This window comes from Perca fluviatilis, chromosome 6 (assembly GCF_010015445.1).
Source record: "Perca fluviatilis chromosome 6, GENO_Pfluv_1.0, whole genome shotgun sequence".
Lineage (NCBI taxonomy): Eukaryota > Metazoa > Chordata > Actinopteri > Perciformes > Percidae > Perca > Perca fluviatilis.
The window spans coordinates 16,632,740-16,657,797 of record NC_053117.1 but is presented as its reverse complement, the minus strand read 5'-3'; the positions used below and the strand labels follow the sequence as shown (position 1 = coordinate 16,657,797).

Genomic DNA, 25,058 nt, shown 5'->3' with positions numbered 1-25,058 from the left:
AACTTAAGTGTTTTGACATTTAGCCCTAATTAATTATACAAAAAAAGCAGTGCCCACTGTGAATATGGCAAAGAAAGCAACACCTTGCATCTGAAAACCCCTCACTACATCACCTTAACCCTCACCTCTCACATTAACTAACATGCTGTAACCAGTTTGCACTCATAAACAAGCATAGGGACAGCCTCGAGGTTGTAACCCATAGGGAGGAACCGTGGTCATACATACATCCCTCTTCCTCTCGTTTACAATAATGTCTGGTGTCTAAGCTATAATTTGAAATCGCATAATTTAGTCTTGCAGTTTGAACATGGTAGCCAGAACCCCTGAGTGTTTGTGCTTTCAGCATTCAGTATGATTGTATGTAAAAGTGTCATGAAGTCTGTCATGTCTTGCTATTTAATGGGACTTATGCACAGCAATCATTCAGTGTGTGTGTCAATGACTGTGACAGGATGATTTGTTTGGCTTTATCAATTATATAGTCCCTTAAAAACGGCATTATAAACATAATGATCAGCAGTGGGTACATAGTCCACCTTTCCCTGTACATTTAAATCAGTCCACTGTTTGTTCATGTAGCAGTAAATCCATTAGTCTGTCAACATGAGCAGATGTTGTGGCAGACACTAGTGTACAGTCTACATGGATTGAAGGGTCAGTCATAATGTCTTCAGAAACAATTACAGTTTTAGAATCAGACCTCTCACAGCCAAAGGTCAATCCAGGTCTTACGCAGGGTTTAGTGAGTTCAGGCCAGTCTGACCAAACTGCAAAGCCAGAAGCCAGCAGGCCAGGTGTCCATTTGTAAACAAGGTAAAACCCATGAAAAGATGGCTTGACCACTTTGCACCATTTTACATGCAAAATATGTAAAGTTCTAGCAGTTGTACACATCTTTTCACTCACCCATCTGAATTTCTCCTTTTTGCGCAACTCTTCTTCTTGCTCTGCCTGTTTTCTTCTGCAAGACAGGCAAAAATCATTATTAGTGCATTTCCTGTGTACACAAATCTACTTTGTTCTTCCAAATCTATACAAAATAGAGCCACTGGAGGGCACTATTGACTAGAAACAGACATCGCGCCTACCTCTGCTCCTCAATCATCTGTAGCTTCTCATTCATCTTTCTGTCTCTCTCTTCTGCATCCCTCCGCTCCTTTGAAATTCTTTCTCTTTCGAGGCGGCGTCTTTCCTCTGCTGCTCGTCTCTTCTCTTCTTCTTTCCTCTCTTCCTCTTCACGCTGACGCACACGACGGGAAACAATGGTAGAATATATTATACTTTCATTTTACTTTCAAATCTAAAACTATCTCTCTTCAAAGCTTTCCAAATGTAAACAGCAGTAAACATCCCGCTGAACTATATTTTAGCCACTCAAATGTGGCCAAATCGAGAGAAGGCTAGTCTGGCGTACCTCTGCACGTGCCCAGAAGGAGTCTCTGTTTATTCGTCTCATCTCCATTGCAGCATTAGTTTTTCTGTAGTTTGTACCCTATGAGAAAAAGGAATAGTGAATGCAGAGCCACAAATTATTTCCAATGCAGAGAACGGCAATTGTCACTTAATTGCATCGTTTTCAGTCACTATCCTTCAAACCTTTTCAAATGTATTTCATTATTTTAATGAGCATGGCTGAATTAATATACTGGAATCAAAAGTAAACACTGAAGTCACTGAGAAAATAAGTTTCTACCTTACATTGTGTCACAATGTGTACATGAAAGTCTCTGTCTCCATCTGATGGGCAGATGAGGTATTGCAGCGGACTCACCACTAAGTCCTCCTTCTCTGCAGACCTGGAGCTCCTTCTCACCCACTGTGTAGGAGTATGGGTATGGGCCTTGCTGAGCTCTGCTCTTATCTTCTCCTCTGTCACATCATCCACTTTCTCTGCACTAATGAACGCATGCGCTTCCTGAAACAAGTAAGAGCAAATGTGAATATAATCCCCCCTTACATACTGCCACACACACAGAGAGCGAGAAATCCATACACAAGTACACACAGTCCCTCTGGTGGTTTTCTCTTGGTCTGACTTGGAGTTATGCATATTTGAAGCCAAACAGTTGTGCAACTGCTTCAGTTTCAAGGATTGTGAGAGAACGAAAATACTCCCTGGCTTTAGCGTGAGGACAGGAATGCATTGGTTTGGATGGTTATGGATGGCAGAGGGGGGATGGGAAAAAATTAAAAATAGGGAGTGAGACAGGGAAAGTGAGAAAAAGAGTGTGAAAGCATGCGTTTTAACAAAAAGGAAATAGTGAGAGGCCCTCACTTAACATGCAACAGTTACTCATTACCTGGAAGTCAAGTTTATGGGGGATTCAGAGATATGAAAAAAAGACTATTGATAGAACATAATCAAAAACAACAGAACCAAAATATAGTGTTCCACTGCTGCTATTTCTATGACACAGTTAGGTGTTAAACATGAGCTGAACCCATGCATGTATACAGGGATTTGTATGTGGCCAGGACCTCCGAATAATTTCCATGGAGAGTAAGTCCAGGCTTGTTGATGGAGGGCCAGGTCTTTCAGCCTCCAACAGGAAACCACAGCTTTATCTGAGTGACAACGCTGACACTGACACTGAACAGAGCATTCAATGTGACCTATAATACATGTCAGTACAGTGTATAATCCATATCACTCTAGCTGTCACTGCCAACTGCACACACACACACACACACACACAGACCAGACAAGCAGTCCACAGTCCTGCCAGGGATGCTGGGAAAATCATGGGAACAGACAAAACCACATTCCAAAACAAAAGCACCCAGTAGCAGGCAATGTTTGTCCATTAATGACACCAACCCTGCAGACTTATACTGTATATAAATAAGCACAGGAGGTACAAAACCTGCCAGGGTTAGCGATGGTATCACCTATACTTAATGGTAGTTCATATAAAAGCAGTAGCAAGTGGATATTATTTAACACATACAGTTCAGACAGCTGTGTGCATGTGACTTTAACCGTCTGGCAAACCTATTGTACATTAAACAGCTAACAGAACAGTTTGCTCTCAGGAAAAACAGTGTTCTTAGAACTAGAGTGTTTGAAACAGGTTGAAAGGAAGAGGGAAAAGAACAAGGAGGGGGAGGTGAGAGAATGAGAGGAGGTCTCAAACACATAAGATGTGTTTTGCTGTAAATCAGAAAGCTTTAACATTTTACTCTTTCTATGTGAGCTCATAGTACTGCTTCAACAGTAAACTGCTCTATTTAGGCAAATGTGTCATGATTACCCCTATCCATGCCCTAGATATGTCAGTGGGAAAATCCCAGTATAACATTCAAGTGGGATGTTGCATGCGAACCAACCATCTCTTTAGGATTGGTGGCATTGGGCATTGATGACCTCAGAGATGAAAATGTACTATGGGTGTAAGAATATAACCTCTCTGGGAGGAAAAAGAGCCCAAGGTGATGTGGCAGGATGAGAAATACCAGCTCGATATAATTGTGCTCAACTCTGCAAAAACTGTCTGCTCTGGATCTGCGTCATACAGTTTCTCTCCTACTCAGACTGAGTTGTTCAGCGAGACTGTGAGAGGCAGTAGGTGGATGTGGGGATACTCAAGCGAAGTCTGACCCAGTTAATTCATGGGTCACTTATAATCAATGTTAATATTTGCATGTATAAGTCTGAGTTAAAATTTTGGGTAGCACTAACAGCACAGTAAGGAACGTGCATAAGACTGACATGACAAAAAAACTCAGTAAATCAAGTTGGTACTGTATTCACTGTCATCAAAATGGTCTTAAACTTTTATGACATCTTAATGACAAGTCCAAATGGTTCCACTTTACTTGAGGTCAAGGGAATTATTCATGATACCGTTATAAAAGCATTTGATGGTGAAATCAAACTTTATGACAGGGCAAATTATTATTAATAAATAAATTAATAAATCATTTTTCCTTGACTTGAGGTCAAGGAAAAATATTCATGACACAATTATAATGGTATCATGACAGCCAATGTAAAAACCAACCACTTATGACAGTTTTAAATAGACACTTTAAGTTTGATAGTTAGGCCTGCTATGACATATGAGTTTTTTTTGTGATTGTTGCGGGCAAAAATCCTTGATTATGTGGCACATTTTCTTAAAAAATGCGATGGAATATGTGGGATATTTATGCAACTTTATGCAATGAAATTGCGGGAACTTGCAAGAATTGCGGGAACTTGAAAAATTGCGGGAACTTGCAAAAATTGCGGGAACTTGCAAAAATTGCGGTTTGATGAAAAAGAGAAAAAAAAGTGATTCCCCCAACACCCTGCTTTTTTGGCTGATTATGCATTGAATTATGCGATCGCATAATCACGTTTTTCTGGAGGGACTGATTTATGACAGGTTATGTTTTCAAGGCTAATGTCAAGTTGTCATAACACAGACATTGTTGTCCTGGTTAATGTCAAGTTGTCCAAAAAACAAAAACATCTCAAACAATGCTAACTTTGCATAATTTACTGAATGACACTTAATGACAAGAGTCATAAAAAAGATTCTTAAAGACTCCTTTATGTTTATGACATGTGTCATGTCATGGTTATAACGGTGTCATGTCAGTCTTTTGCACATCCCATCAAATAAAGTGTTACCCAATTTTGTTAAACTGTTAAACTAGCTAAATTATTACTGATTTAAAAGTTTCTTTAAACATAAACTATGTTAGTTGATTCATAAACTGTAAGATAAGATTATTGTTGCAGTATTAGCCTTTTATGTTCATGCCATTTAATGAGAGACAGAAGCAACAATAGAGGCCGATGTTGGTTGACATGAAATGAAATCCTCTGTTCTGAAGTGTGTAAGGGTGAGATGACAGACAGATGATCTAATGTGCTTCAGGGTTTAGTGGCTTGACGCAGACATGTTGCTATATTCCATATTTACAATAGAAGTACTGTTCTTTGTTGCAATCCAAATCTCCTGCTCCACCTTAAAAGACATTTGGCATCGTGCTAGGCTGTCATATCGCCAAATAAAGTTATGGTCATATTACATTTGATTAATTAAATTAAATTATCAAATTAAAAGGTAGAAAAGATTCAAATTCTCCTGTGTCTTCATTTACAATTTTACAACCATTTCATATTTAACTACTGTATATCACTCACACACACACACACACACACACACACACACACACACACACACACACACACACACACACACACACACACACACACACACACACACACACTATCTTTGTGGGGAATCTGTCTATGCATTCCCTAGCCCCTTACCTTAACCTTAACCATCACAACTAAATGCCTAACCTTAACCCTTACCCTAACCCTAACCATAACCTAATTATATCCCTAATCCCACAACCAAGTCTTAACCCTCAAACAGCCCTTTAAACTTGTGGGGTCCAGCATTTTGGCCCCACAAAGCTGTTGGGACCCAACAAGTGAACTCCCGGTTTTTGGACCCCACGAATATAGTTAAACAAGCCCACACACACACACACACACACACACACACACCCTTCTGACTCACACTATTCTGTTATTCTTTCAGTAGAAACAGAGAACAATGGAAACATCTGCACCCTATTCATATTTTAGTTTTCATAACTTAACACCACACTGGAGTACAGTATGCAACATACCCAAATCTGCTGCTGCAGACTCGCCTGAACGAAAAACCCCTCACTGCCAGCTGGGACATGCAGCATAGCAAGCCAGAGTGAGAAAAAAAAGGAAAAAGAGAAAGAAAGAAAGAAAGAAAGAAAGAAAGAAGCAAATAACAAATACAAACTAACAAAGTGCAGAGGGAATTTCTAACTTACTGTATCCATGGCAATAAAAGCCAAGATTCTAAGAAAACAAGGTAGTTGAGCCCCAAGTTATTATCGTCACTCAATTTATGTAAGTGGGTTATCTCAGTAGTTTTGTTTCCCAGTCATCACAAGGTCAAGTAGAAAAGAGAGTCAGGATTCTTTAATGCTGCATCTGTTTATTTTTCTGATTTGATTCAACCTTGCCTTGCCTTGGTGGCATAGGTAACATCAGCAACTATCCTACTACCTCCTACTATTTTGATTTCCTTTCTCCTAAAAAAGACTAGCCCTCTAGGTCCCCTGAGACAATGTCAAATCAGTCACGTATTATTTTAGATTACAAAAGAATCAAAACGAGAGAGGTGACCTTAAAACAGGTTGCCTATGAGTTTTCATGAACGCATTATGTAATGCCATATATTTGACTTTGCATTAGCATTGGTGGAAAAAGTTTGCATATACTATACTCAATTTAAAAATCTATTAAAATTACAAGCCACATGCTCACAACTTTTCCTCAGTAAAAAAGAGACTTTGAATTCTGAATGAGCGCCGACAGACTCATCGATTGATCGACTCTTAATTGACTGATCAACATTACTATACCACTCAAATTTAATGGACACAGAATATGGAGCCTGTGATAGAAGTCATTTGGTGCTTGTTATCCTTGAAACATGAGACATTTGTGAGGTCTCCACAGATAACAAACTATGATATCAGCTGGTATAAATAAGAATTTTTATACAGTCTCACTTCTTGGACTACTGTTTTTTGCCAGGCACGGTGAAATATTTGTGAAGATTAATAGAAACTATAAAACAAAATGGTTTGAGTAATCATTTTTCAGGAATTTATCACACACCAAACCCAGATGATTTCCCAGACAAAGGTATGACGCAGACTGCTGTGCTGTTTTACAAGCTTCCCATGATGTTTACATTATTCTTTGCCAGCATATGAAGTCAGCTTTTACAAAAAAAATATTTTTGTTCATGAATATGTGAATATGTGATAGGAAAGATGAATAAAGACGATTACATGGCCATCATAGTGTGAAAAACGTCACATCTGCTGGCAGTTAGAATGAACAGAAGACAGGATAGCACAGTTACGTATCATCACTACAGTCTTTGCAAATGAAGTCCATATGCTTGGCTAAGATATCCATGTTGGAGATACAGTATGTTCTCTTTAAGTCTGAACCAGCTAACTATTAACTGTAAGCTAACTAATAAATCTAAGTCTGAACTGCTGTGTAAAGGAAACATAAACTTAGATTAGATTACAGTTTGGTCTTGATCTAAAATAAATAATTTCTGTTCCCTTTTTTTCATTATCCACAGAGAAGTGAGTTAGTACTGACAGAAGTGACTATAAGTTGATTGCATTGTCGTGACACAGGTCAGGCCTTTGTGTGTGTGTGTGTGTGTGTGTGTGTGTGTGTGTGTGTGTGTGTGTGTGTGTGCGCTAAGGTTAGGGTTCCCAATTTTCCCACAATTCTCAGAAGGAGAGACAATTTTCTTCACTCCACGCCATATTGACCATGTAATCATTTCTCTACAATTTTAAAATCCCCCATGAATATGTACACAGGCCCAATGGTGTTCTTTCACACACACAATCTCACAGAGGGGTTAGGCCCCTTTCGGACAGTGGCTCACAAAATCCCAGACTCGACATTTACTGTTTAAAAAAAAAAGAGACAAAAAAACAACAAACATTCCACAGATGCTTCTGCAGTTGACTGGGTGATGCCTTTATATGGGAACTAGTAAACCTATAATTGGTCAGTTGACCCTCTCCTAGTAAGATTGAAATGCACAGGGGCACAGATGGAGAGAAGTTGCAGCTAGCATGGTGATGGATGAAGTTGCTGTTATACCGTATACACACCTATTCCCACCTATTCCCTCTACTTCCTGTCTCTCCGATCACCACTAGAGAATGTGATGTGACTTCAGTTTGCACCACAAACAATGGAGCTTTCAAGCCCAAACGTAGCTGTCTCCCCCTGGTAGCGACATGGCAGATAGACCAATCGCATAACCAAACGCAATAGAACAGGAAGTGGACTGAGGACAGGAAACTCAAAACAATACAAAGTAAACTGCTGTGAGTAAATATAGTTTGTGAGCACAAAGTCTAGAGACCAGAGATAAAAAAAAAAACTGAAGAGGAAGAACTATAGCAGGGATTTTTTGCGAAAACAAAGAGTGCCAGGTTATTTTCATGTACTGGACTATGTCTGCCCCTCCTCAATGCTAAAGATGTCACAGCCTGAACTATATCATCTTTAATGCATAGTTTAATGGGGAACACAAAATAGACAAACTACTGGATGAAATGCACAAAAGTGAGTGATTTGTGATTAAACACACTCTGATCTACTGCACCTTGAAGAAGCTTTTAATGGCTGGAATGTGGCTGGCACATTCTGTCCTTCGGAAGTCATCCACATTTTGGCCGACCTGTGGACAAACACAGGATGTAGACACTTACATTCATATCATACCTATCGGAGCGGACTTAAAAAGAGGAGGAAGAGAGGCTGAGGAAAAATAGGATTCACATTGCTATAATCTGTTTCACCATTTGGATAGATGACTCACTGAAAACATAAAAGCTCAAATATTAATTATGAAGTACAATTTACAGCATATCATTATATAACTATGCAGCATTATTTTGCATATTTCTGAACCTAATATAAAAAGAATTGTATATGTTTTTTTTAAATATTCGACTGGCTGCAGATGTAACACCATCCCACCATGGCTGCAGAACGGCAACATTGTAAACATTGTCCCAGCATCTGTTTCTTGGACCAATTCATGGCCAGATTTCAACCAATCAGAGGCAGGGGCAACCTGCCTGTTTACAAGTGTTCCACAACTGTCTGACAAATATCAGACATGCCCTGTGAGTCATAAAGTTTTCTATTAGAATGAGGTACGTGCTACATTCTCACAGCATTTTCCAACATGTCAGATGCCACATAAGCCTATGTCAAAACAGGACCATAGAATGTGAATAAATCAAGCAGCTTATGATTTTCTCCAGTGCATTTTACAGATTAATCAGTGCACAGATTTGTCTGTACCACTTAAGATGTTAAACCCATTATCTTGGACCTGCCAAATGACTTTTCTGTATCTAAATGAATGCAAGTCTGTGTGTGTACCTGCTATTTTCATATGTAAGTGCAAAGCTTACGTGTGTTTCTGTAACTTTTTGCTAGTAGGTTTGTTTCTTTAGCATGATAAGCTTGTGCTTACATGAGCTAAGCCCCATGAGCCTGTCTGCCACTCACCCAGCTGATCATTGCAATCCGGGGGCCTCCTGTCTCCACACTTCCCACTTTGCACAGTCCATATTGAGGCTTCGAGATGTGAAACTTCCCTGCCAGCTCTGCCACACCACCCGCTGTTAGAAAGGAGTGAGGGATAAGGAGAAGTTGGCGCAACAAAGGAAAAAGGAGACTGATGGAGCGTTCGACAACAGAAATGCTACATTTTCTCTCAATAGCAAATTATAAGAATGTTCGAATATTCTCTAAACGCCAGCGGACATGCGACTTCCTTTTAGGCCAAAGTGAAGAAGCTGACAAGTTGCATTGTTTGTAGGGCTTAAACATTCAAATGTTGCCTTTCTAACAAACATACCACATATGACAGTCCTTCTTACCTCCTGAGTCAGCCAGTTTGAGCTTGTTGGTGACTCCATCATATGCGAATATTGCCCTGTGGACATACAGACAAACACACAAGTCAGCTTCTGAGAAATGTGGGTGACATAAACATTACAGACGCAATTGTAATGATGAGTGTCAACAAAACACAGCTTGAATTTTCTAGACTAAAATGACTACTTGTTTGATTTCTGCATGCCCAAGAGTAAAGGCTCAGCCAAAACGTTCATATCCAAGCATGAGCGTGTGGACAGCTGGGTTCAGTCTCTCATTGGGCACAGGGGACACACAGAGGCACGCACACATGCAAAGCCAGATGTTTTACTGCCCATACTTGTCTTAACCATAACAAGCTTCCCTGCAGTGCAAAGCATCTCTACAATGCACCAAGAAAAATGAATGATCTTCAGCTGTGATACATGCACTTGTGTCACAGCCTTTACTCCCAAAGGCCTTTACAGTACATGCGTAAAACAGGAAGGCACTCAGCAGCACGTTATGTGAAATAAATATAGTCAGTGCTGTTCACAGCTACGGGGCTTTTGACATTTTGCAGGTGAAAACCTGTCCTACCGCACCCTTTTAGTCAGTTTAAACTGTGGGTCACTGTGGCAACAACTCCTGGTGTGTTTTCATGAGACCAGTGAGATACAACTCCACACCTGAACAAACTAAGTGCAGAGTGATTGTTTTTGAAATGTTAGCTTTGTTGCAGAATCTCCAAAACAGAAATGTGTGACTTCCTAATCAACTAAAGAGAAACAAAGATTGGGAATTGAGAAACTGGATTCTTACTTTGGCGCTTGCATTGCTACGCATCCTCCTGGCTGTTATCTATCCCAGTAGTTCAGAGTCCAAAATGATACCCATGTGCTATTTGACATGACATGCGTCTAACACAATCCTGATTCATGTGTATTTGAAGCACAACTGGGGGTTAATGTGTGTGAGTGTAAGTGACTTTACGAGGTGGCCTGCAGAGAGATGAATTGTTAAAGCTTTAGTGTGTGTATGTGTCTGTGTCTCTGACTGTGTGTCTGTGTACATTTCTCGCTGTAGGATTCCTGGGGGTGTGTCAATAACATCTGGAGCCGGGTTGGAAGAGTGTAAGGCCATGAGCAGCTATTACAATGGGACAAAGGTGAATGGTCTGCGTTTGCGGATGTGTGTCGGGAGGAGGGAGTGAGTGAGAGATAGGGAGAATGAGACACAGAGACAGAGAGAGAAAAAGAAAGTATTAGTTCAGCGTAACGTTTTGGCATACTATACTAAGGCCATAGTAAAAAAAAAAGCAGCAGTTTGGCATAAAGACTAACAACAGGCCAGCTAACTCTGTTAGCATCTCTGAGTCACTCTGCTATTTTTTTCCTGATACAACAAGTCTCTGTCTTTCCAAAGACCAAAGAGCAACACAAGTCAATCGTTATGGGTGTGAGTGTGCCGAGGACACAATAACCATATTGTGCGCCCTTTATTGAGCAAGCTGCATGCTGGCCCTGCATGTGTGAGGAGGCAGGCTGAAACTGTTCTCTCATTGTGTTGATGTGCTGATAATGCTGACAGGTGTTTACTGTATATATATATATCATGTCATCAAGCCAAACAAAGTATTGTTCAATAACATTTTGTCAGAACATAAAGAAATTTGTGGAAACATTCTCCAGGGTTCTCCAGCATTAAAGTGAGCATTATATGTGTCACCCGGATCATTCACATACATGTCTTTAGGGATTAGTCTAGCAACGATGACTATACGAACAACACACTCCACTCCCTCATTAGTCTTAACAGCATTCAGAGCTTACAAAACCAATCCACATTTACTGATGCCTGGTCCTCGAGACATTCCTAAAGGTCACCATTCACGAGCAGTCAAGTTCACAGGTCACTGTGCCTCTGAAGGAGTCTTAATTGAATAGGCAAATTCTCCGCCCACAGGGAGCAGGCTTGCACATGAGGATACACTGTGTGCTGTGGGAGACTCTTTGTTCTGCCAGAGCTTTAACTTAGATGGAGTTGCAAAATCCTATTTCCAGCCATTTTTCTCCTTAAGACTTTACTTAATCTCTGTCTATAATACTAACAAGGTCAAGGGGTTTACAAGCAACCAAAGTAAGAAATGATCAAAATCTACGAAATCTGTATTTTTTTTAAAGTATAAATAGGGTGATCTCTTTACTGTAATAAACATTATTATTATGCCTTCAGGAAGAACACATAATGCATTGGCACAATAAAGTTTATTGAGGGGATCAAGAACCTTTTTCTACTTTTTTTTTTGAAAGTCTCATTTTAAGGACTGTTCTCCCCATTCAATGGTTTTATTAAAAGAGTATCTGCCTGGCTGAAATTGAAATGAAACCTGCTTACACAGTATTTCCATGGTTGAGTGACTCCTTGTTGCTGACATGAAATGAGTGGATTATCTTTGACGAGAAGGCCTGCAATAGTTCCCAGTTCTAGATATTACATGTTTTTACACGTTTACTGTAACAGAGGATAATGTCAAACCCTGTGGTAAACCACTGATGGATAATCTGGATATGCCAGCAGTGTGGTGCCGTGACTCCAGGGGGACAGTTCTCCCTCTATGCTCACTGCACAGATGGTTAAGGTTCAGGTTCGCATTACAAGTGTATACCCTGCTGAAGTGTCTAACACAGTTTTATGGACACCCTTCTGTAGCTGACCCATGATATGTCACATATCCGGATGCCCTTTTCTCTCTCTCTTCTTGATCATCTTTGTTACTGTAATGTAACAGAAGCAGTATTCATAGCAGAAAAATATTTCCTAACTAACAGAGCAGATAGACCCCCACTCCTTCACCCATGTAGGTTTCTGGACAGCTACGCTGACTGATGAGAAAAACAGACTCTCTTATGTCGGTACTCCAGCCCACCTCTAGACTCAGCCAGCTATGACCTCAGCTCTGAGAGAGGGAGGGAGGGTGGAGAAGAGAAGAGAAGAGAAGAGAAGAGAAGAGAAGAGAAGAGAAGAGAAGAGAAGAGAAGAGAAGAGAAGAGAAGAGAAGAGAAGAGACATGTGAAATGTAGGAAAAGAGGCCATCATTAAGGGGAGAAGGGCACGAAAAGGGGAGAGGGTGAGGCAAAGAAAAGAATAATAATCTGAAACTTTTTGTTAAAGTAATTTACAGTGAGGAATGATTGTGCATCATTACCACAGCCAACCACTCAGTGCAGCTATTCAACAAATAAACAGCCATTCATCTCAGAGTACACAGGCATACATACAGTACATAAACACAGACGTGCACACACACACACACACACACACACACAAAATATACTGTAAGCCTGAGCCAGTAACAATAGGGATAGTTTGTTTTGGACTACCAGAGCCTCTGTTATACCTCCAAACATGCTACGCTCTACCATTTCAAGATGAACATAACAGAAGCAGATGGTAAGCTGTGCTGCAGAAGGCCTTGTTTTCACTTATCCTGGCATTCCGCTTCACCAGGCTAAACTATGAACCGTTTCAGTGTGGTAATATGAACACAAATACACACTACTCCTGTATTGTCATTTCTAAAGAGACTTTCTTCCCTTGCACTATCATCCAGTTTTGTTTCGATGTTCTCAAGGAGGGCATTTCATCGTACTTTGCATTGTAATACGATAAGACGGAGCAAAATGAACCTATGAAAATACATTTTGAGCCCCAGAACCAATAACCATTTGTCATATTCCTTATTCACCTCACCATCCCTTCTCTCTCTCTCTCTCTCTCTCTCTCTCTGTCTGTATGTCTCTCTCTCTCTCTCTCTCTCTCTCTTCATGTATTCTGTTGATATCTCCCCATCATTACTACTTTAAAATCATTATTCTGACCGTCTCATACAACATATTTCTTTCCCTCCTACTTTAATTCCTATAGCACAACATACATCTTTCAGAAACCCAAGCAATATCTCATCCTCATCTTTTTCTCCCTCGACTCCACACTCCCTCCCTCTGTGTCTCTCTGACAGGAAGATCTTGTGGGCTCGTGGGTCATTTATTCCATCTTTGCCAGCGGGGGAGATATATGAGAGATTTGCGGTTATGCATGCTGTTACGATATGATAAACTGCGCATGAAGAGAAAGATATGAGAAAATGGATGAGAGGCTGGGAGCTCCCACCAGGATTCACTGCCCAGATTATGCTCGCCATCAGATCATTCTTTCGTTCCTTTTTCCCCTGCTGTTCCACAAATTGCACACACATCCCCAGTGGTCCCACCAACTCTCGTGTGAGGCTTTTGTCAAGACCTGTGATTTTAACAATGCAGTCTTTTGAACGCTTATTTCATGCTCTAACTTCTTTCAGATTTGTATTTTCATCTAGTTTTTCCACAAGCTACCTTCTGTTCAGTTCATTTTACATCATATGTTTTTTTTCTCTCCCCTCCCCCATCAGCCCCCCATCTTCTTACTCTTTTCTCAAAGCTGACCTGGGCTCCAAGTGCTATTTTTAGTCTCTCCGTCTACCTCTCTGTCTGTGCTGGAACGGGGAACTCAGAGACGTCCCCACAGCGCACAGCTCTCATTTCCTCTCGCCAAACATGGGCAAAAAAAGTCCAGCCAGACTCGACTGCTTAAAAAGTCCGCCCCCCTACCCCCCACCCCCCGTCCGGCATGGTACTCATATAGTGTCCACACGGCGACCCCAGTGGTGTGCAAATTCCTCCGTCCGTCTGGACTGCAGAGACATGTGGAGGTTATGGGTAGAGGTTGAGAAATGTGAGTAAGAGAGAAGAAGTGACGGAATGAGAGAGTGATAGAACATCAAAGCCAAAGAAGTGGAGAGAAAGGAAAAAGAGAGAATGCCACTACATCTGTGTGGCTTGTACAGAGTGGTACAGCGTGCTGTAAGGTGATGCATACAGTATGACTAAAAAACGTGGCATGGTAAACCACAGGCACGTTCACATTTTAACATGGTGGCAGAAGTTGCCAGGGAGCATACACAGTTTAAATAAAGAAAAGTTTCATTAGGTTTTATATTGTTCTGGTTAGGAAATCCCTACACAAAGTATGAAGACTGTCCATCATCATATCCCACAATAAAGTAATTAAAACTGCTGCGACCCAATCAGTATTTTGTCTCCTTGGCCCCTCATTAAGTGATGAAACGTAGATGTCAAAATAATGTAGGCGGCTGCTGAGGGATGGTGTTTATATGAACACCTCTCTGTGCTTATTAAATTTCCCACTCGGAGAACGGAGTGCCAGAAAAACAGAGACAGGGGTAGGAGGGAGCAAAGGAGAGAAGAGATGTGACCATTTCTCTTGAAAAGCAGGTAAGAGGAAAGTTGCAAAGACAACAGAGAAGGGAAAAGCACACAAAAAAGGGATAGTCTTGGCCCTCATACTCATGGTTTGCTGCAGAGGGTTCAGACAGGTGCCCTGCAGAGAGTGGGCTGTAACCACTGTAATCCCTACAGTCCAAGCAACAGGGCCCCTTAATGCCAGCTGCTGAGCGGGAGGGGGGTTGAAACACGGCACCGAAGTCTCCTAAAGGACAACTTAAAATTATATTAGTAAAGTAATATTCTTCTACTTGCCACTGATGAAATGCATCTTGGTTATTAATTAAATAGAGAAATAAAGTTTTTATTTGTTTTATATGTATTGCTCTTTGGAAAACAATGTTGATGTGCAGATAAAGTCACAAGGCAAAGAGCAGACAAAAACCAAAGACAATAGCTAAGGGGACATTTGTTGAGCCCCACAATGATGTGGGGTGTCACGTGACCAAGCCAAACATCCTAAAGCAGTGTAGGGTTTATGAAGTAAGATGTAATATCCCTTCGCTGTCATTTCAACTGAAGACAATACTTAACATGCCCCTCCCTCTCCCACTGAGATGGGATTCAAGTAACGCCCCATGAGGAGGGCAGTGTACAACAAAATCCCTAATTGTGCAAGAAATAATGATATTTTTATTATAAATCATATACTAACAATCTCCAGTCTGTGTCTGGTCTGCTCCAAGTGTATTATTGTGTCAGAAGTAAAGCTGGCTTAGGGAAAGGCCTTATGTAAACCTCTGGCAGAAGCTCTACATTTAGGTTATGATGTGATGGTAGTGCCTAGCACAGAAACCTTGATCCAATAACTAGGAATAGACCGATTATCGGCCCTGGCCCTGGCAGATTATCTGTGTCGGCGTTTTTTTTGCCTGATAATCGATAAAGTTAAATTGACTAAAAAGTGCACTACTTTGGCTCTGCTACAGCTCTGTGTCTGTCCCTCTGCTTCGGTTTCACTCACCACTGAGTCTGACTTAATGTCCCACAACACAGAGCCGTATATAGAGAGAGTTTGGCCAACTCAAATCATGGGCGCCATATTGGATACTATCGTCAGATGACTCTACAGTGTAACCCTATGGGGCGAATATGCTATCTTGAAATAAATCGCTTATTTTCACCATAAACAGGCACATACATGTTATTATCAACGTTTGTCAATATGTAAAAGGCCCTTACGGAAATATTCCACTGTGTATTTACCTTCTATATCGTAAATGGGCCTCTGAAAAATGCCCATTGTAGTGAGTGACCATGTAGCCTAATAAGTCTCTTACCAGTGTTTACCTTTCTTTTTCTCTTCAGTCTCCCGAGTCCTGACGTAACCATCACCGAGGACAGGTTAAACTTACTCGATGGCTAAAATTGTAACTGTAACTAGTGCTGCATTGTAATGTACTATATTGTTAGGCTAGTATTATTATTATTATTATTATTATTATTATTATTATTAACTCGATAAACCCTTCCCATATCGTAGCCTAAGACATTATGTGATTCTGATGATAATGCGACCAGCAGCATACGGGTAAAAAGTGTGTTTTGGTCAGGTGTAAATCGCGGTAAGACAGGACCATAACATTATCACGCTAGCAATAATAACTTAGTAGTAACCGAGGCAAAGTTATGTATTAATAATATTTGGTGATCTGTGGTCACAATATATTAGATTTGAGTTACAGATGACAATTGAAGTCAGATTAGCTTAAATTCAAGTCATGACTATGGCAAGATCACAAGCATTTCTAAACATTTAGGTACATGGAGTACTAGCGAAAAAGCTAACGCTAGCATAAGGCTTGGCTAACTTCAAACTTCATTCATTTCTAAAGCAGTGTTAGAACTTTTCTGACAGCATGGTACACATTAACGATGGTATTACTATATGTGTCCTATTGTAATTTGTTATCATAAGTCGAAGAGAGAAATTGACATTTACCTCACACAATAATGAGTAGTCACTTTCCCTCCAGTTTGCTCTTTTCACCTTCAGCTCCCATACTTTTCGCCTTTTTGGTTCACAGGGGAACTTGTGAAATATTTTGCCGCTTCCCTGTCTTTCATTGCAGTCAAACGTGCAACAGTAGGGCATTTTTTCAGTTATTTTTTTTAATAATTTATTAAATGTTTCCACTATTCCCTGCCCTAGGTCAATGGGAATCAGATTAATGTTGAGATCCAACATGGAGTCCACAAAACACATGATCACCTCGGAACCAATCGCTTAATGGGATAGCTCAGGACATTCGATTCCCTAGTTGGCCAAACTCTCTCTATATACGGCTCTCCACAACACTATCTGACCATGTTTAACTGTGTATTATGTTGAGAGTTTCTAATTTATTAAATAATTGCTTAAAGCATTTAAACTAAGTTTTGTGTTGGAGTTTGTAACATTCCAAAATCTTAATTTTGACTTAAAGATTTTCATTTTCACTGTAAATGCATATCAGTTCCAAATATCGGTTATCGGTTACATTAACTACTAATAATCGGTATCAGCCTTGAAAAAACAGTATCAGTCGATCCCTAACAATAACCAAACCATGACAAGTCCCAATCAATAGCATTTGCATGCACGCACACACACACACACACACACACACACACACACACACACACACACACACACACACACACACACACACACACACAATGCTTTACATTTAGTAAGGTTTAGTAATATTAAGTAAGGTTTAATAAATTATAGCAATGTAACTGTAGATGAAAGCCTTACATTCTCTGAGAATAAACACTAGAATTTTCCATTTTAATAGTGAAAATGATGCAACATAAGGAACAATGCATCTGTAAAAGTCATAACGCTTCAGTGACAATGCACCACACACAAAAGAGTTGATCTTCAATTTGTGTTTAATCCAAGCGCCTGCAGTAATCTTACTATAATGGCAACCAACAGAAACCTTGTTGAAAAGCTTCACCTTATGCTCTGACAATTCAGATCAACACAAAACTGTTCATTCAGATCAAATATGAATCCATATTAATACTTCAATTGATAGAATTGAAATGAAAACACTGTCCCATGTGAAGCTCTGCTATTGAGCTAATGTACTATTGATCTACTTTTAGGACCATGGTACTGCTTGAAGCTATAACATAACAGTATTACTCATAGTCATAAACTGCCAAAGCTTTTATCTTTTACTTTTCTAAAAAGTCTAATTGTATGAATGGAAATCTACCAATCAAGAAACCTCCAGTGACTCCGGAGCAAACAAAGTAATGCAAAAACCACTGCTTGCTTTGCATGTTTCAAATACTTTTGAAAACTTAGCCAGTTGGACAACAGGATGTTTAGACATGCTGGGTTAGAAATGTGACCTGTTAGTCCAAAGTCTCAACTTTGTTTGTTTGTTGTTGTTGTGTCCTTTCTCATCTTCTTTTGGCTTTTCATGCAAACATGAATAAAAAGAAAACTCTAAAAGTATCCGTTTCTACATGCATGTATTGAGCAGGACAACTTCAAGTAACATGTACTTTGTCTCCATGAAAATATGTATTTGCTTTTTTATTTTGCATTGATGGAGTCATGCTCATACTGACGATAAATCATGTTTAACTCCCCTTTTAAAGAGAGCGTTGCAAGTGAATTTGTAAAGTATCAGTTGGCTGCCTATTTGACCCATAAAAGTAATTGCTCAGATCCACCCACTGTGTAACACTGACTGATCTGTATAGTATTTGACTGGGTGGAGGACACAGCAGACTCCCCTGGAGACTATTACAGACCACTGAAGGTATTTGGTCCTGGAGGGAACGGTGAATAGTGGCAGAAATGACAGAGGCGATGGAGACCAAAATTATAAGAAAGAGCAGAAAGTGTGGCTAAATTAAATGTAATAAAACTTGGGTAAAGAAAGTAAAACAACAGAGTTCATACAATATGAGTCAATGGGGGGGTGAGGTAGTGAGTGGCCGAGGGAGAGACTGGATGGAATGTTGACAGAAGGAGGGGAGGGAGGAAAATGTCTGTTCTCAGCAAAATATGGGAGCCAGAGAAGTTTAGAATATGACAAACTAAACAAATAAGTAATTAAATCAGTGCCAAGGACCAGTGAGAGAAAACAGCCCTCTCTCTGTGCTAAGGCAGATGAAAAAAAGAGCGGGGGATGGACAAAGAGTGAATGAAAGCTGCTGTGTGTCAATTCAAAATGTCCCAAAACAACAAACTTACAACAAATACTGAAAAAACACTTCAGATACAGTCTATGGTTACACGTAGACTGGGGGTGTGACACAGCTGAACAGGATGTTGTGATGAACTGCATGGACAACAGTTGGTCTTGTGTTACAGCCACTAGTTAATCCACAGATAACACTAGCCTGTCATTGTGTAAACAGAGCTGCACATGTTCTAATTACTTTGCTACCACATTTCTCTCTGTGTAATATAATCTGCACCGTATGAAAGGCAAGTGTTGTGGCATGACATGTACTCTAAGATGAGGTTTGTTTGTAACGAGGATGGCTAATGACAAAGAAAAGAGGGAGAGAGACAAGGCATGGGGGATAATAAGAGATGCTAAGTAATAATAATTTTAATCTTTGTGATTCAATCACAACACTAGCCACACCTAAGCTCTCACTTCCATCGCGTCAAAAAACAACGCTTGGTGAGGTGCCTTTGGCGTTTCTTATTGACGCAAAAAGTCTCCTTTTAGCGTCATATTTATATATAACGCGCTTTGTTGGGACTCTTGGCGTCACTTTTCTCAGGACTAGCGTCTAGCCCTTTGGCGTCTAGCCAACATACGTTTAACTGACATGCGGCACAAGAACGAGACAGTTAGGTTTAGGAAAAGATTGTGGGTGGGCTTACGAAATGTACGCTTCAGTGACACGCGGGACAAGAACGGAAAAAGAACCCCGGAGTCCTGTTTTGTGTTGTTTGACCCATCCACCACCCCAACCAACCTCCTTACGCGGATTTTCGGTCTTTCATACTACTCGCTACCGTTGTTGCTCTTAATAATACATCTACTACATCATCTTACAGCGCCACGGTCAAGCTGCTGCAATGCCCGGTGTGTTACACACAGACGCTAAAGGGTGATTTTTGCATCAGTATTCAATGCTAAGAGCCACTGACCAAACGTCAGTATTTTACGAGTTGGGAGGGAGAACGGGTTGATTATCCTATGTCCTATTGTATGTCTTCTTGTTATGTTTTATTTTACTAATTGCTCAGGTTTTTTTTGTAATGTTATATTGTCAGAATGACACAGAATATAATAGCAATATTTAGTACTGTACCATAACATGTCAAACTATTTCTTGAGCCACAGACAGGCCTAAGCCTGAAGCAACTCAGTCACACTGGTTTTAAAGAGACTGTCAGAAATTCACACACTCACTTATTTCTCAAAGCTATAGGACGTATATCAATTCAGCAAGAGGAAACAGTCTAGACCTCTCCTGTTGTGTGTTACATGTCAGATCTGATAACAGAGAGGATGCAAGTATGTTTACACTCAAAGGTACAACTCAGCTCTAACTCAACACAGCACTAAATATAATTGTATTGTAGTAGATCAACGCTGTTGTGTGTTTCAACGTCATTTCCCATTTTTATATATCAAACTAAGCATTGGCATCATAGAATGCAGCATTTGAAGTTAAAATGATCAAATACTAGTGTATGTTGTATTACTGTATAGTAAAAGTGTTCCCCCTTTGAATAAAAAGAGTAAGCAGTACTGACATTATATCCAGTGTGTCCCTCTATTGCACATGCCATGCAGTGAAAGAGACTTATTTTTTACTCAAATGTGCAGCTAAAGTAAGATATAGCATTTTCAGTGTTGCCCAATTTTCATACTTGTTGCGTACGAAAAGACAGCAGAGCTTGGGGCTAATACAGTGGTGAAATCAGTGTTCAGGGTTTAACAGAAGATGGAAAACATAAGAAGAGAAACATAAAGTTCACTGACACGAGGGTGTGCGCTTAAGAGTTATGGGGCACATGGAGAGGGTGTACCAGAGGGAAGGCTATTTTCAGGTTGGAGAAAAACCATTCAAAGATAGGGTTCACACTGGGCAAAACGATGAAAAGCACCAGGGGATGTAGATAGGTATAAATGGGTAGGCTAAGAGGGGCGCATTTAACAATGGGAAACAGCCAGAATGTACTGGAGGTTTCCAAGGGGGCAGAAGAGTATGTGGTTATTGGGGGCAAGTGTTTTGATGGAAGTATTACAGGGGTCTCTATGGGGTAAATTGTTATGACTCTTACAGGGATGTATATGGTTTGTTCAGAGAGGAGAGGAGAGGAGAGGAGAGGAGAGGAGAGGAGAGGAATGAGTGGCGATAAATCCTCTAAAATTGTGATCCACTGGGATCACTCTGGCATTTCCTGTGCATTCTGTCCCACACTGCTACACACACTGCTACACACACACACACACACACACACACACACACACACACACACACACACACACACACACACACACACAGGAACTCATGCCTCTATATCACGATTATTATGGGATCATTAAAAACATCATGGCATCTTATCGCCAACCATTTCCTTTAGTTAAACAAAGTAAACTCTCTCAAGTATCACATACCCACTTAGACCTCATTTGGCCCATCTTCTCTGCTGCCTCTCTTAATGCTTTGATCTTCCTTTCATTCCTCTTAACCCCTCCACCTGTCCTCCCCACTTCAATCATTCTGCTTTTCAACAACCTCTTGTCAAGATCACCAAGCTCAATCTGTCTTCGCTCGCTGCAATTATTTCTCTTTCCTCTCACGTGTTGTCCTTTCTCATTCTCTTATTCCTCTATATTTCTAACAAAGTGTTCTTGCTCATTCATTTGCAACCCTTTCCCACCCTTCTCAGTCCCTCTCCACCCATCTCCCCCACCTCATTCTGTCTCCCTTAACAAACAACCCAACTTTCCCACCAGGGTCGTCAGGACAACAGAGCCCCCCCCGACTCTCCTCACCCAAACTCAACCCAATTCCACCCACCAGCAAGTGAACAAACAAGTGAGCAAAAAGGAAAGTGGAATTCCCAGTCAAGGCCCTGCAGTGTGACTTTGCAAGATGCTAATAGTTAAGCCTAAGAATGTCATGATTATAACCACGGTCCTCCTTTGTAACCATGGTGAAGTGGGAGAAATTGTCCACAATGCTGTGATGATACCTCACAGCATCAGGACAGCTATGGGAATGAGAGAAGGTGAAGTGGCCCAGTGTCTGTTCCAGTGTTTATGTTCTTGCATGTGTCAACTCACACTTACAAATAATTGTGTATGAAAGTATCAGGGCGTATGAATGTGTCTGATGATCTCATAACTGTGTAATTAAGAGTAAAATAACAATAAATGTTATTGTCTGTCAAAGGATTTGTGGCTGTCAGACCCTGCTGGTGTTGTCCTTGGCGCGCTCACAAAAAAAGACGAGCCTCAGCAACACAGAACATGACGAGACATTTCAGCGTGCACTTGGTTACTCCTTTTACAACTTTCACGCTCTTAGTGAACTTAGTGATGGACTTTAGAAGACATCCTAACTTTTCTAAGAAGTAGAGCATTTCCTAGATATAATATATTTGGTTTATTTTTGGAATTAAGGCAAGGGTTTTTAAGAGATTACGCTCATTTGGCCTGATTCTGAGTTTTAGCAATTACACAGCTGTGTGGGAGCTACTCTGGACGATGTGGGAGCAACACAAGAGAACATTGTGCTTCACTACCTACTGCTTCAGCACTTAGCAATTTAAGTGCGGCAACAATATTAAGATAGATAGGTCACTCTCATATCTGCAATGCTAGAATATAAATTGCAATGTACTTCAGTGCCAATGGCTTTGGCTTTACGGATTATATCTTTGGCAAACTCTGCGGCCTCAGACACAAGTAAATATCAGCATAAGAATCTATTTCTGTGATATCATTTTGTCGTCCCTTAAAAGTGCCCAGCTGGGTTAGAACACACACACACACACACAAACACACACACACACCCTTTTGCCGATGTTTAAAGAAACACTAAAATACAGATGTTTTTAGACAGCTATCTGACACACCCTTGGAAATACCGCTCTCTCTTCTACACTCAAGACCAATTAGTTAGATTAAGCAATCCACCTTCCATTTTTATATCATTTGCATGAACAATTCATCTAGTTTCACAAACACACAGCCAAAGTTTTCCAGCAGAGCGTCTCAGGCCTTGATCTTGAACTGCAAAGGGAAACAATAACCTATTTGTTGTGTTCACTGCTGTAGGCATAAAAAAATGAAAGAATTCCAGTGGAAACAATGTGCAGAGGGCATCTGGATTAACTTCAACTGTTCCGACTGAGGCACTTGAGTGAACAAAAGGAGGATTTGATAGAGAGGTCAGGCGTGAGGATGCCTGACATATACTTTGAGGGTCATTGTTCCCAGTGATGTCCGGTCTACACCAGCGATCTTTATATACCGTTTTTACCATAATAGGAAAAGAGATGCCACACCTGCTGGAAACAATGTCTTTTTCAAGGTAGTAGCTTTTTGGTGTTTATCTTGAGGTTATTTTGTTACCAATTGAAAACTGACACTGAGAAGAATAATAGCCTTGCAGCGCCACCAAGTAAAGAAACATTTAGTACCAACCTTTTGAATCTTCTATGGGGCAATTACAAGTCGCACTTTAACACGGTGTCAATTTGTGGTCGGGCACCCAACAGTTTGCACGCTTAGGAACCCAAACATGAACACACACACACACACACACACACACACACACACACACACACATGCAGTATAACCTTATACAGTCATGCCTCATCATGCCTGAGACCTACTATTACCCTGCAGTTTCATCTTAGACCCCATATGAACCTAAACAATGTTTAAAGGAGTAGTAAGCAGTTGTTTAGTAATTACCGTTAGAATCAAGTCCATCTAAACAGAGATACATATAACAGCCATTTTAGCTATCATTGTCATCATCTTCCAACATGCCACCCACAGACACGCTCACACAAGCAGCTAGCTAAGCTAAGGGTACTCATATGCAGAAGGCATAACCTACACAGTGCTCTTGTCAGGTGCAAACCATGCATTTTTAAAACTATGTTGGTGGTATGCAATAGTTTCTTTTTTTTTTTTTTTAAACATTTAGTTAACCAAGATATGTCTGTGGCCTAATGAGACACTTATATGCTTAATGTCTGCCCTAATGTCACACTAGAAGTCCTTGAATTGTCCAAGCACTACTCTGGGCAGCCCAAGTTAGTGCTCAAGCGCCCCAGTGTCCAGCCAAGAATTAAAGCAGTTCTCGTCAGGCCTGTTAGAGTCTGTGCACACCGTGGTGTGAAAGGCAGCACCAATATTGGGACCAATGCATTATTTGAAATACACCAACACTGGTGTTTTTGTTGCAAGGTTCTCGCAGCAACAACAGTGTGATAAGGCACTGTATAGGTAGGATGCACGTGTCTTTGGAAACCAATTGAGATCTATGTCTCACAGACAGTTACTGAAAAGTATTACACAAGAAGCAGAGATAGAGAGAGAGACAGTGAGAGAGTGGACTGGGCATTGGTGCATTGTAACTGCCCTTTGACTTCCCGTTTACAGTTTACCGCTATTTATATTAAGGATCAATCGAACAAGTCCTGTCATGATTCTGCCTGATAACAACACGGTGTGTGGCCTTTGAAGCCCTATCCTTAACAGACAGAGGAAACCAACCAGAACGCTTGTTTTTCGTCTGCAGGATTCCACGCTCAGGTGATCAGCAGGATTTGTTTCAACATAAAAAGCTATGACAACCTTTACCAAGATAGATGAGGATTACACAACAGCTCAGATGTCGACAGCTAGCATTAATAGGCCATCCAGTCTCTTTTTGACAGGTGGGTGTTTGGGGATAATTAAGGAACTGAACAAAAAGCAGAACCAAGTGCAAGGCAGTTCAGGCAGTGAGTAACTTCTTGATGAACAGTGTGATGGTAATGGCTGTTTATCTTTACAAACAAGATAGAGAACTTGCTGCACATATAATCTCGCTGTGGAGTCAGGAAATACTGTACACAAGCAGTAGCACTTACGCATTTTCATCCACACACAATGGCAGCCCTGCCTTCCTCCCTCCCGTCCTCTCCCCACAACCACAGGTGTATTCCATGCAGTGTGTAACTTTAGACCCAGGAACTCTTTAGGTCTTGGTTAATCATGCATGAGCCTGTGGAAATTCTGGCAAGTAGCAGCAGCGCAAACACC

At 40.6% G+C, this 25,058-nt stretch overlaps 1 protein-coding gene across 2 annotated transcripts in view; it reads right to left on the bottom strand.

The window, feature by feature from the left end:
• The window catches only part of si:dkey-40c11.2 (drebrin-like protein), a 35,177-nt gene that overhangs the window by 5,900 nt on the left and 4,219 nt on the right, over positions 1-25,058 (bottom strand). For both annotated transcript variants that reach the window (XM_039803498.1, XM_039803499.1), the window contains exons 2-8: positions 9,493-9,548; positions 9,119-9,231; positions 8,202-8,276; positions 1,775-1,918; positions 1,418-1,495; positions 1,092-1,243; positions 910-964 (exon numbers count right to left, since the gene is read on the bottom strand). In XM_039803498.1, coding sequence (XP_039659432.1) covers positions 910-964; positions 1,092-1,243; positions 1,418-1,495; positions 1,775-1,918; positions 8,202-8,276; positions 9,119-9,231; positions 9,493-9,548 — 673 coding nt within the window. The remainder of the gene's footprint in view (positions 1-909; positions 965-1,091; positions 1,244-1,417; positions 1,496-1,774; positions 1,919-8,201; positions 8,277-9,118; positions 9,232-9,492; positions 9,549-25,058) is intronic.